The sequence below is a fragment of the Puntigrus tetrazona genome, chromosome 5 (genome assembly GCF_018831695.1).
Source record: "Puntigrus tetrazona isolate hp1 chromosome 5, ASM1883169v1, whole genome shotgun sequence".
NCBI lineage: Eukaryota > Metazoa > Chordata > Actinopteri > Cypriniformes > Cyprinidae > Puntigrus > Puntigrus tetrazona.
In genome coordinates this window covers 417,302-431,820 of record NC_056703.1, presented here as the reverse complement: position 1 = coordinate 431,820, position 14,519 = coordinate 417,302, and the positions used below count along the sequence as shown (strand labels likewise).

The 14,519-nt window shown below is 35.9% G+C and overlaps 1 protein-coding gene across 5 annotated transcripts; it reads right to left on the bottom strand.

Annotated features, from left to right (window-relative positions):
* Positions 1-355: 355 nt before the first annotated feature.
* Positions 356-12,579, bottom strand: susd1 (sushi domain containing 1). 5 transcript variants are annotated; one of them, XR_006251007.1, is made up of 21 exons: positions 12,320-12,575; positions 11,803-11,947; positions 10,895-11,038; positions 10,663-10,812; positions 9,885-10,037; positions 9,295-9,474; positions 8,909-9,088; positions 8,644-8,823; positions 7,412-7,591; positions 7,105-7,284; positions 3,847-4,026; positions 3,490-3,669; positions 2,743-2,907; positions 2,550-2,641; positions 2,278-2,464; positions 1,882-1,975; positions 1,604-1,742; positions 882-1,137; positions 754-793; positions 561-654; positions 356-457 (listed from the first exon to the last, which is right to left on the bottom strand). XR_006251007.1 is itself a non-coding variant. In XM_043239581.1 (16 exons), the coding sequence occupies exons 2-16, from the start codon at positions 11,855-11,857 to the stop codon at positions 1,959-1,961; spliced, it is 2,223 nt and encodes a 740-aa protein (XP_043095516.1). In that variant the 5' UTR covers positions 11,858-11,947; positions 12,320-12,575; the 3' UTR covers positions 1,881-1,958. The 5 variants fall into 5 exon arrangements, 3 of the variants coding, with proteins under 3 accessions (XP_043095516.1, XP_043095515.1, XP_043095514.1); XR_006251006.1 differs by lacking the exon at positions 1,604-1,742; XM_043239581.1 differs by lacking the exons at positions 356-457; positions 561-654; positions 754-793; positions 882-1,137; positions 1,604-1,742 and having other exon boundaries at positions 1,881-1,975.
* Positions 12,580-14,519: the final 1,940 nt, after the last annotated feature.

Below are 14,519 nucleotides of genomic sequence, written 5' to 3'. Positions count from 1 at the left end.
ATTTTTTCACAAACATCTACATGTCTTGTCTTTTTTAAAGTGTTTATAATGTATATAATAAGTTGTATTTGCATGTGTTTGTTATTATAGCATATATATAATTCTTTAACGCCCTTTTAATAGTGCAGACATGCTATTTCATTGCCATACTGAAGGATAGTGGTAGTGCACTGCCATCTAAAGGACAGATTAATGATGCTTGGACCATGATAAATGTTGTTTGCAGCTGTATTTTCATTTTTCTGGATTGACTTGTACTTTAATTTAAAAAAAAAAGTTCATTTTAATAAAACACAGTCCTAAATTCAATCATTCTACTGCAAGACGTTTCTGAATAACGACACAATTTGGCGACTCAGCTTTACAAACAGATCGGCTTTATTGCAAAAGCAGTCAGTCAGTGTAAGATGTTAAAATTGGCGCAGAGTAAAATCCGGGACTTGACTTTTTACAGTACCTGCGGGGGAAAAAAATAAGAATTTGAAAGTGCTAATAAGACATATGACGCACAACATTTTCATCCGGTCAGTTAATAGAAATAAAACACTAAGCGGTCTCACCAGCTGTACCAGTATCCCACGACAATGACCGAGCCAACAGCACTTATGGATCCAACGGTTACAAGAGCGGACATCTTCATGATGTAGGATGTTCCTAAAGCGAAAAGAGAAATGGTTTATAATAAACCACTTCGCATATATTTTACACAGAATTTATAGGTGGCCCAAACAGTGATAAATTTAAGCTCTTCACCTCTGGCTTTAGCCCAGATCACACAGGACTGTGTTCTAGCCTGCCAACGAAAACACAGAGAGAGAAATGAGAGAAATCAAAAAAGCATTAAACACACATTTACAGATCTTTTAAAGTCATCTACCCACTTTTCCCCACTGACACACAGTGCGGAGGATGACGTAATAGTCTTTTCCATTTTCCAGAGGTGCATTGAAGAAGTCTCCATACAGCTGCTGGTCCCCTATGGTGAAGTTGATATCTGCGGGCAGACCGCTGAGCTGTATCTGGGCCGTGACGTAGCCTCTGTCACACCGCTGCTGCGTGAAAAACCGCGGACTTACAGACGAGCTGCAGTCAAACAGCATCACGCCCTCGACTGGTATCACAAACACCTGGTACATACTGAACACACACACACAAACAAAGAGTAATTCACAGTAACTGAATACAGAGTTATCTATAAACAGTTGATATATTCAGCATATGCAACAGTGATCAAATAGCTGCGTTTTTAAACCTGGAGTTTTATGTGCAATTTTTGACGATTTAAAAAGAATTCAAAAAATGAAAATAAACAAATAAATAAAAATGGAACATTCTTTACTCTCCTTCGAGTTCTTTCAAATCTGCATGATATCTTCTGTGAAACATAGGAGAAGATATTTTGAAGAAAGTTTCTGTTCTCACACTCTTAGAAATAAAGGTACAAAAGTTGTCACTGGGGTCTATTTTTTGTACCTTTATTTCTTAGAGTCTTCTGCTGTATAGACAGACAATTACTATGGAAGTCTTCGAGAACCAAAACTTTTAATAAATAAAATATTTAATAATAAATATTTTATTATTATATCAATATTTGAGACTGTACCATTTCCAGGTCACTAACTGATTTCAGACATTGATCATCTAAACTCTTCATGATCTTCAGTTCATAATATTTTGTTCATGCTCAAGTGATGCAGTCATAAAAGCAAAGGAGACGCACAAAATCCATCCTCAGTTTTTTCCTAGAAAAATGTGATGCAATATAGGTAATACAATTGACATTTAAATATTAATTAGAAATGAATGCAAAATATGCATTTTCAGTCCGATCTCGATGCAAATTATTAACTATTTATGTAAAGCAATGTTAAACGTCCTTACCATATTGAGTCAAGTGTGTTAGTGGATCTCCGTAATCTGAGGGTGGGCGATGAAGCCTCTACCTCGCTGTATTTGATTTACGGTGTGGGGGGAACTAAAAGAGCAATTCACAAGTCACTACACAAATATACAGTATGAACGGTTTTATTGTTTCGGAAATCAGCAAGCATCATGCGAAGAACTCATAAACCCAACTGTTCTGATGCAGTTTGTATCGCAACGTGAAATTAGTTGATGCGCTAAGATAAGAGATAAAATATAGAAATATAAAAAAAAATATTTAAATATAAAAATAACAAAAACACAATAGTTAATGAAATACGTAAGTTAATCAAATATCGCATAGCATTACATCTGAATATTTTCCTGTTTCGGTCATAAATGTTACACAAGTACCTGGTATGCTAGTGTTCGCTGTGACTGTAGACGTGGCTCGCGTGGACTCGGCTGTAATGGTTATGGTGTAGTTTGTGGCCGGCAAGAGATTCAAGCAGAAAACAGGCCACAGGGCAGAGGAGCTAAATGTCTTTTTTTTCCTGTCACTGAACGGCTGCTCAAAGTCCCGCGAACCAACGAATGTCACCTGTGACGAGACACACGCCATTTGTGATTGACTTGCGTGAAGAAACAGCCGCGTTTAATTCACAAAGGCGTTATTAAATACTCACAGCGTATTTCTCCCTATAACCCTCATTCTCCGCATTCCAGCGCAGGCATCTTTCGTTAATCACCACTAAATGGTTAACTGTCAGCTTCAACTCTATAACAGATAGCAAAAACAGATGCAAACCGGACCAGACTTTACGATGGCAGACACACTTCTGAGTGTTGTTCAGTATCCCGAGCGGTGAGGATGTGTACCTTTGCAATGCAGGGTGGCGATCTGCCACTTTCCTGAGATGTCACATATTGAAATGTCACTTCCTGTGCGTCTGTAGTGTCCTCTAACACAGCGGTGGATCACTGCAGTGCCGTTGTCCCATGCTACCTCCGCGTGCGCCACCTCTGGAGCAGGGCCACAATGTGCTATGGACGGAAAACACAGAAAGACTGATATAAATAACATTTGTTTCAAAATACAAGGACTTGAATTTGACCTCTTATTGTAATTGTAACAGTTTTTTACACTATTTTGCTGCAGGGTTATTTCTGACCGTCTGTTTAACCGTAGGCTTATACCTTATCATTTAAAAAACAACAATTAAAAAAAATATATATATATATATACTACTCTCATATTCGTTGTTGATTTAAAAGTCCATCTAGCACATACTATCCCCGTATCAAAAAGAGTAAAAGAGCAAAACACTTATTTGATTACAAATCCAGAAAATGCAGCAATTTTGTGCAATTTTTCCGAATATTTTCAATTACAATTTCAACTTCCAGACATCATTCTAATATGCTGATTTGCCGTTTTAAGAAACATTTCTTCTTATTAACAGTAGTATTCTTTGACCATTAGAAAGTTCATAAGAACAGCATTTATTCGAAATAGAAAACTTCTGCAACATCATCAATGTCTTTTGTATCATTTTTTAGTCACTATCATGAATTTCTTTAAAGAAAAGTCTTTAAAACCTCACAGTGGGAATTCAGTTATTTTACCTGTACATGTTACAGACACTTTTTCCCATGATCCATCTGATGTACATGTCGTCATATTTTTGTCACTCTCCTGTTTGAGCCCATATTTACATTTGTACTGAACCACACTGCCCAGTGTAGATGCCTTGTTCCAGTATATATCTGTTAGTGGGAATTCTGGGGGAGCCCCGCAGTTTATCTCTGTTCAATGGGACCGGTGTAAAGTGTTAGAAATGCAAAAATGCTTTATTTGCACAAAAACGTAGGATGACCTTAAAGCATAAAACAGCTTATAGGTTGCATGCCATAAAAGAAAGAAGGCAAATATGTTTTGAATGACATGAAGGTGAGTAAATGATGACAGAATGTTGTCAGTACCTTCACATCTCATGCTAACTTTGCTCCACTTCGCATTTGAGTTACACAAAGACACATTTCCTTCACCCACTGTGCGATATCCAGCTTCGCACGCATAGAGGGCCACAGAGCCCAGACTGGAGCTGTTATTCCATAACACGACTGAGTGAGGTAGAGAGACGGGGACCCCACAGTCTACTTCTAAACAAACACACATACAGACACACTGTACATGTGCATGCGTATTATCAGCTTATTACAGAGAACAGCACTGAAATATCACATAGGTCATTCCCAGGAAATGCTTAGTCAACGTTAAAGGAGAGGTTAGGCCACAAATGAATATGCTGAAAAAATTCGCTTCTTCGGGAGAACAGATTTGGAGAAATGTAGCATTACATCGCTTTCTCACCAATGGATCCACTGCGGCGAATGGGTGCCGTCGAAATTAGAGTCCAAACAGCTGATAAAAACATCACAGTAACCCACAAGTAATCCACATCACTCCAGTCCATCAGTTAAAATCTTGTCTGGAGAAAAACTGTGTGATAAATTTAATTGTTGCTTTTAATAAATCTATAATATTGCGTTCTTCAGTGAAAAAGTCTGAATCAAGAGATAAATATGCACAGATAAAGGATTTCTTCTCACCACAGCAATGCAAAACAAATATGTTAGTGGATTTTGATGCAATTGGACAACAGATAGTAGGCTTTTTCAATGCAGGAAATGTTGTTATGGATTATGGACTTTTGGCCATAAAGTGATGGTTTAAAGTTAACATCTTAATGATTAATTAATTAGGCTCTTTACTTCAACAGACATTAAATTATGTACTAGAGCCATTTTAATTACTGTGATGTTTTTATGAGCTGTTTGGACTCTCATTCTGACGGCACCCATTCACTGCAGAGGATCAGCTGGTGAGCTACATTTCTCCAAAACTTTTCTGATGAAGAAACAAACTCATCTACATTTTGGGTATCATACAGGTAAGTCACTTTTTATCAAATCTAAATTACTGTGTGAACAATTTATTTATTGTCAGAAAGGATACATCTATAAAATTAGTAGTGCTGTCAAACAACTCACAGCCAAAATTAAAGTTGTTTTTTTTTATTTACATAATGTGTGTTTGTACTGTGTTTATTTATTGTATATGTTAAAACACACACACGTAAAATAATTTATATATTTATTTTTTTATATTTGATATATAATTTATTTTTAGCATAACATTTTTATTAAATATGGATGTGTTTGTATTTATATATTCATAATAAATAAATATATTATGTAAAGAAAAATTTTGCAGCATTTGTCAGCACTAATTATAATATGTATAATGGATTATATATATATATATATATATATATATATATATATATATATATATATATATATATATATATATATATATATATATATATATATATATATATATATATATACAGACGTGGACAAAATTGTTGGTACCCTTTGGTCAATGAAAGAAAAAGTCACAATGGTCACAGAAATAACTGTTATCTGACAAAAGTAATAATAAATAAAAATTCTATAAATGTTAACCAATGAAAGTCAGACATTGTTTTTCAACCATGCTTCAACAGAATTATTTAAAAAAATAAACTCACGAAACAGGCATGGACAAAAATGATGGTACCCTAGAAAACACTGAAAATAATGTGACCAAAGGGACATGTTAATTCAAGGTGTGTCCACTAATTAGCATCACAGGTGTCTACAACCTTGTAATCAGCCATTGGGCCTATATATATGGCTCCAGGTAATCACTGTGTTGTTTGGTGATATGGTGTGTACCACACTCAAGACATGGACCAGAGGAAGCAAAGGAAAGAGTTGTCTAAAGAGATCAGAAAGAAAATTATAGACAAGCATGTTAAAGGTAAAGGCTATAAGACCATCTCCAAGCAACTAGATGTTCCTGTGACTACAGTTGCACATATTATTCAGAAGTTTAAGATCCATGGGACTGTAGCCAACCTCCTGGACGTGGCCGCAGGAGGAAAATTGATGACAAATCTAAGAGACGGATAATCCGAATGGTAACAAAAAAGAGCCTAGAAAGACTTCTAAAGAGATTCAAGGTGAACTTCATGCTCAAGGAACATCAGTGTCAGATCGCACCATCCGACACGTTGTTTGAGCCAAAGTGGACTACATGGGAGACGACCAAGGAGGACACCATTGTTGAAAACTTAATCATAAAAAGCAAGACTGGAATATGCCAAACTACATGTTGACAAGCCACAAAGCTTCTGGGAGAATGTCCTGTGGACAGATGAGACAAAAATCGAAGTTTTGCCAAGGCACATCAGCTGTATGTTCACAGACGAAAAATGAAGCATATCAAGAAAAGAACACTGTCCCTACTGTGAAACATGGAGGAGGCTCTGTTATGTTCTGGGGCTGCTTGAGACAACTCTGGCACAGGGTGTCTTGAATCTGTGCAGGGTACAATGAAATCTCAAGACTATCAAGGAATTCTAGAGAGAAATGTACTAGCCAGTGTCAGAAAGCTTGGTCTCAGTCACAGGTCATGGGTCTTGCAACAGGACAATGACCCAAAACACACCGCTAAAAACACCCAAGAATGGCTAAGAGGAAAAATTGGACTATTGTAAAGTGGCCTTCTATGAGCCCTGACCTCAATCCTATTGAGCATCTTTGGAAGGAGCTGAAACATGCAGTCTGGAAAGGCACCCTTCAAACCGGATACAACTGGAGCAGTTTGCTCATGAGGAGTGGGCCAAAATACCTGCTGAGAGGTGCAGAAGTCTCATTGACAGTTACAGGAAGCGTTTGATTGCAGTGATTGCCTCAAAAGGTTGCGCAACAAAATATTAAGTTAAGGTACCATCATTTTTGTCCAGGTCTGTTTCATGAGTTTATATTTTTTTAATAATTCTGTTGAAGCATGGTTGAAAAACAATGTCTGACTTTCATTGGTTAACATTTATAGAATTTTATTTATTATTACTTTTGTCAGATTAAAGTTATTTCTGTGACCATTGTGAGTTTTTCTTTCATTGACCAAAGGGTACACAACAATATATCCACATCTGTATATATATATACACACACACATATACATACACACACACACATACACACACACACACACACATTAAAATATATATAGAAAAAAATTATATATAAATTGTATTAGAACTAAAATGGCATAATTTCATGAGAATGACCTCTTCACAAAATAAAGAGAGAAAACATTTCAGAAAGAAAAAAAGCATATAAATATACCTTGACACAGAAAATCAGGACGACTCCACATTCCCTCTGAATTGCAAATTGATGTATGTCCTTCCCTAACATTATGAAATCCCTCAACGCACTTATAAGACACACTAGATCCAACTTTAGCGTCTCCTTTCCATATCATAACAGAGAGGTGGAGAGAAGGCGGCACTCCACAGCTCACCTCTAAAAACAACAAACATCTTCAAAATGTCTTCGGTTTAGATTTTACATACAAAGTCAGTTCATTTGTTTAAAAATAAAAAGTTAACAGTGAGTTTAAAAAAAAAAAAAAAAAAAAGTAAAGAATTACCTTCGCACAACAGAGTTGGTTTTGTCCAGTAACCGTTCTCAGCACACACAGATATATTAAGTCCTTGTTTAGCATAGTAACCGTGTTTGCAGTGATATGTTACAGTGCTGTTAAATGTGACTCTGCCATTCCATGTGTGTACAGTGAGGGGCAGTATAGGTGGCTCCCCACACACAATCTCTGTTGAGAAGGAAATGACATGTCAATAGTTCTGACTAAATCACTGCAGTATAGAGAGGTTGTACATTGCTTAGGGTGGAAATTATGCACTTTGGCAAATCAGATGTTGAGAAAGTCTTGATGCAACCAGCTTGATGCAACCAGCTTTTTTTATATATATACTCAAGTCATAGCAACATATGTTTAAGCCTTAATTTTATTCTGATGGCACCTATTCACTGCATAAGATCCATTAGTTAGTGAATGCTGTAATGCTAAATTAAAAAAAAAAAAATCTTATGATTTGAGATTAAGAATTCTTAAGAATTAAAAGTTTGTTATTGTCTGTTTTTTAATACCATAACATAACATGTGTAATAAATAAAACTCCAAAATAAGAATATTTTTACTTGTGGATTTAAGGCTTGCATTACATAATAACGAAGTAGAACTTTTGGTTTGTCTAATTTAATGGTGACTTGAAAGACAACTTTTGCTCAAAATATGATCTAACTATACACAGAGCTGAAACATCTATTAACAAATATTTTTCCATGCTTTGAGCAAAAAACACAAATTAGCCATCTGTTAGATGGGCCCCCTTGTTCTTGTATGTTCAAAACAACATTTTAAGTTAGATTTAAATACTGAATATCACAAAAGCAAGATGATTTGAATGAATTTGCAAACACTTCTATGCACAACATTACATTTTGTCTGCACTGCGCCTGATTTGTGTATAATTTCCCAAAAAGTCATCTCACGCAACCCTCTTTATAAGATACTAGCAGATCAAAGGCATAATTCAACCAAAAATAAACACTGCGTCATCTTTTATTCAAAAACGTTCTTTTTTGTATCACTATCTTCTGTGGAATGCAGAAGAAGTATGTGGGGGAGTTTTTTTACACAAAGAAGAATGGAGATTTTTACTTTCAGCGTGGAAAAGGGATAAAAAGCACCATAAAACAAGCATTAATTCCAAACGAGTGTGAAAAATGACAGCATATTCATTTTTTTGTGAATTACACCTTTCTTCGATCATTAATACAACGGGACAAAATGATCAGTACCTTCACAAGAATAGTCTGGGTTACTCCACTGACCGTCACTTTCACACACAGACATGTTGCCTGCATCCAAACTGCGATATCCAACATCACAGTCATACAGAGCCACGGAACCAATCTTACTGACACCGTTCCAGAACAACACTGAGTGACTCAGGACCAGAGGAGAACCGCACTGTATCTCTAAACACACACAAACACAGTCTCAACGGATTCTTTGTAGAATCGGCGTCATATTTCTGTGGGCATAACAAACAGAAGCAGGTACCTTCACAGCGGAAGTCAGGACGGCTCCACGTCCCGCCAGCAGTACATACAGATACATTCTCACGCCCACTGTTATAAAAATGTGGCTCACACACATACAGCGCCAGTGATCCCATGCGTGAGATGTTATCCCAAACCGCTTTTGACCGAGGAAAAACGCCAGGCTCCCCGCAGTCCACTTCTACGTATAATCGATTACATTGACAGTAAAAACGTGCAAAAGCCTGGGTTGGTAAAATCCAGATGCGCATTTGTGTGTGCGCGTGTGCATATGTTGAAATCACATTATAGAAACAAACAGAGTGGTGAATATAATTTCGCGTTGATTTAAACGAATTGCACTCAGTTCTGATCTGGCAGACCGGTCAGCACGGACGTAAACTTTACCTTCACAGACCAGACTGGGTCCGTGCCACTTTCCGTCCAGGTCACAGACTGAGTAATTCTGTCCTCTCTTCCACTGAAATCCCTCCCTGCAGCCGTACTGGAGCTCACTGCTGTAGTGCGTGATCGTGGTAGAGAGCTGCTCGGCGTGGAGGACTGATGGAGGAGACCCACAGTCTATCACTATAGAAAACAGATCCATTACTTCAGCACAGTTCAGCGTTAATATTAACATTAACACACACGCACTCGGGTGATCTGGAGCATTACTAGAAAGAGTCAAGCTAAAAGTCTATATATATATATATATATATATGTCTATATGTATTATATATATATATATATATATATATATAATCTAAGAATATAAAGTGTGAAAATATATACTGTATGTTTGCATTTATATATACATAAAAATTTATACCATTTAAACAAAAACGATTATTTTGCATGCAAGGTTAATCATGATATATATAATTAATATTTTTTACAGCCTAGTATTATGAAACACTTAAAAGACAGTGTGTTCTTGTAAATGAACTGATATTTCTATAGAGGTTTTATTATGTAAAGCATAATAACTCTCGTCTTACCCTTGCAGTATGCTGCATCCCGGTTCGGATTAAAGGGCTCTGACCCATCCTGGACTGTGTAACCCACCTGACAGGAGCAGGTGAAATCTCCCTCTGTGTTGTGACAGAGACCTCCTTCACCACAGACCCCCTGCACACCACACTCGTCTATATCTACACGCAAAAACAACATCATGAAGAAATGAGCTTGCTGTTCAACATTATTATTAGCACCGCAGGGGAGCTCATGCAGAGTCCAACTGCATACTGTTTGTGATTTTCAACAACAAAATGTGTCTTTTGCCGTTTATCATATTCATATTTAAGATTATTTCTGGGAAATGTTACAAATTTGGCGGTATTTTTTTTGGCGAAGCACCACCTACTGGTCCATTTGCGGTTTGATCAAAAATAATAAGACTAGTCTTTTTAGATTTATTCTTCGTGGCAAATTTTCCAACGTTGGATCTTTAATTAAAGATTACCAAAACAAGCAAATGCGGCAGTAATTAGTTTAAATGACTGTTTTAGTTGTTAGCTTTTAATGTGACTTGCCCTTTAACGTATTTTCACACATTCCACTCAAAGCAACTCCCGTTTAACATTGTTTAGCCACACTTGTGCAATGTGTGTTTTGCAGAACTTGTTAGCAAATTAAGCCGTTCAGGATATATCACTTGCAAAACCGTGCTCACACCCTTCCTGCTGCATCTCCGCACCTCCTGCGTTTCAGTCAGGAAACGGCAACTTTGTGGGGGAAGACACGCTGGAGCCCGAGCGAACTGAAATGAGAACTCACCAAGGCAGTACGTTCCATCATTGGGTATGAACGTGCTCATGCGATTGGACGGGCTGTAGCCTCTGAGACAGGTGCAGTAATAGCTGCCATACGTGTTGTGACACTTGGTGTGATCGCCACAGATTTTGCCCAGCTGACACTCGTCTTTATCTGTATCAAAACAAATAGAAAATATAAGTGGATCAATTAAAAGGTATGTCCAGCTATTAAACGGTTCTCGGGATAATCAAACCTTGGCAGTAAGTCCTCCCGTTGCCAACAAATCCATACATGCAGTTGCACACTTTCCCCCCAGATCCGTCGGTTTTATCATCACAGGTGGCATTTTGATGGCAAGAGGCACAAACATCCACCGTGTCCGCCTTCGTTCTTATATCTGAGGATCAACGTTTCAAGTTTAATTTAAACAGTACATACTGACATGCTTCTAACATGTTAAATGTACTTCTGTAATGCAGTATAAAAGATCATAATTTACTAATATTTATTCACATGTGTAATGCATTGCTTAAATGTAATACATTACACGTGTGAATAAATATTATTAAATTGTACTAAAAAATTAACAATCTGAGATTTTTTTTATACCTAAAAGTCATATAAGAGAAGAGTAAAAATCCTGGATTAATATTTCTATTTTGAAATAAGAAAGCTGATTTCTAAAATGATTTGTATAATTTTAGACGTTCGTAATTGAAAATATTTCATAATTTAATTTTATACTTATAATTATTGACTATTTTCAATAGTCAAATTTTTCAAAAAAAAATATATATATATATATATATATATATATATATATATATATATATATATATATATATATATATATATATATATATATATATATATATATATTAAATAACTTGGATTTTTCAATAAGTTGTAAAGATATACGTACATACATACATATCCTGGTAATATAATTTGTAAGAAAACATTTTTTTCACTTTATCACTTTTCAATGTTTGGGCTCCATCTATTGCAAATATACTAAATGTAGAACATATAATGTTAAAATAATTTTGCCAATTAAAAAAAATGTATTATTTCTAGAATTACACAATTATATTTCAATCTCTTGTGACTTTGTATCTAAAAAATATATTTCCAAATTGTGATTAGTTATTTGATACTGACCTTTAAAGATGCTTTGAATCATCAGAAAGCATAAGGCCGCTCGTACGACAGGCATCGCTGTTTTTCTCTCATCTGTTCCGGCGAACTTAAAATATCACTTTTCTCCTAACTTCCCCTTAAAGACCCTCCTCCTCCATTCTGAAGTCTGTTGATAGTGGTCAATGAGTTAGTTGAGGTCAAGCACATCTCCTCTCGGCTTTCTGTGTGGTTTGTAGTGAACGTCTCTTATCATCAGCGCTGACACATTGAGTTAAATGTCGCTCTGTATTAGAGGGAACCTGCTCATTTTTACGGCCACAGAAATTGACACATCACTGGCCACATGCTGATTATGGCTATTTTTGGTTGATGTTCATGAAGGCTGCCAAACTGCTGTGAATACACCCATCATTAATTTCCGCTGATGAGCTATCGGTTATGGCATTTAAAAATATGATAGTAATTAACAAGAAAAAAAATATAGGCCTATATAAAATAAAACGTTCTAAATATAAATTGTAATAAAGAATTGTCTTACCTTTTGAAAGGTGAAGGTTGTGGTCTACATACTGTATTTCTGAAGCACACAAGAATAACCTACTTCATAAAACAAATGAAGTTTTATTTACGATTATTCTAAAGAACAACAATAACATTCATAATGTCATGACGAGTACAAATAACACTTCTCAGCGCGTAAGCGTGACATATTTACTGCGCCAAATTCTGGAGGGTGGCGAGTAAAAGATAAGCGTTTTCTGCCCTATCACCCTCCTTACACACCCCTCGACACACACACACACACACACACACACACACACACAAGGCGGCCCCTCCCGACAAAACACACCCTCTCTCAACTCATCCGGAAACCTCTGAGATGAGAAAACATTTCCTCCACCTGACTGTAGCGCACATAACTATAGGACAGGAGAGAAACAAGAGCTGTGAATATTTATGGTTTTTATTGAAACATACAAAACGAACACCATTGTAGCCATAGGAAGAGATGCAGCTCATGAGCACCGCACAGAAAATGTGGCATTGTAAAAAAAAAAACGTTTGGTTGTCTGAGACGATAGTCTGTGCTCTAAATGGAAAATCAGAGCATGAATACGGCGCAGCATAGACTGAACAGTTCCTAAACGAAAAACAGAATGCTGTGTGCTAGAGATACCGAAAAGTAGTATGCAGTATTGCGATTTAAATACATGCGAGATAACTGAATGCATTAGAAACGGTTAGTGTATCATTTTAAATCAACTATGCATTAAAAGATTGGGTGTAAAAAGTCTTAATCTGATGGCAATTCGTCAAAAATAATACTTGTCACACTGGCCAAGGAAGGTCAAATATGCGGGACACAATATTTCATAAGCAGTATTATGCTTTGCTGTATACTGGTAACAAAAATGTGTCATTAAGATTTTTTTCTTTTAAAGAAATAAACTTATTCAGCACATTAAATTGATCAAAAGTGACAAAGACGTATATTCATTAAATAATCGTGGTTTGCATAAATATATTAGTCACCACAACCATTTTTAATATCGTTATATTATCAATATCGAATAACAATAAACTTAATATTGCCATTTTATATTACTTAAATATGCTGATTAAGATTATCGTTTATTACCAAGTACAATATTACTAAATCGCGATTTCTAAAAAAACGCGGCGCAATGTTTTCTACACTGATAACGATTTCTGAAGAATCGTGTGACACTTGAAACGAATGATGCTGAAAATTCAGCTTTGCATCACAGGAATAAAATACATTTTAAAATATATTTTAATAGAAAACAGTTATTGCAAATTGTAATAATATTACTGTGGTTTTTCTGTATTTTTAATTAAACACTTCAAGAAATTAAAACGACTAAAAAAAAAACTCTTGCAGGAATAAACTGTAGCGGTGGTACTGTAGCAATAAACACGTTTACAACTTACGTTACCGGCAGCTATAGTGCTTCTAAAGCCAGAGCGTGTTTATTTTAATAATGCAAATCTGACAGGTGTCAGTCAGCCGCTGACTAAATTGTGTTTGCATAGCTAGAAGAAACTGCGTTGAAATTCTCCTCTGGTTTTGTGCAGCTGATAGTACCTGCACATTTCCAGCGGTGCTCTCCGACCTCTTAAAAGCTCAGCTCTGCACTGAATATTTCACAAGCCCACCGTTGCAGCGTAACTGCGATAAAAGACAGACACATACAAAATGTATAATTAAAAAAAAAAAACAGTGCCAGACACGTGGGAAAAACACCGGTCTAACAATGAAGAACTTCAAAATGAGCTTAAATTGCAATGTACAATTGGCAGCTTCAATTGGACCCACAGTGATTTTGCCCAAGTAGAAACAAATTTAAGGCCTATTCACACCAATAAAGATATTAATGTATATAGAATGTATAAAGACAGCTGTAATGATTACTGTATTATAGCATCCATACCAATGCAAAATACTTTTATGGTTTTCTAAGTGCTCTTCAATTTTGTTTGTGACAAGGTTTTAGTCCAAATTTTTTGCATGTTAAAAATTGTTTACGATTTATTTTTTTTGCATTTTCACATTTATAGTGTGCATGACAGAAGACAAAAGAATGAAAAACAGGTTTTGTTTAGTTTTGTTGTTGCTCTTTTGAAAGTTGCCATGATAAATAGGGTGCAAATATTATATTATTGAAGTAAATTTTTTTACTTTAAAACATATGGAAGCCCCTTTTTAGTACAGAATA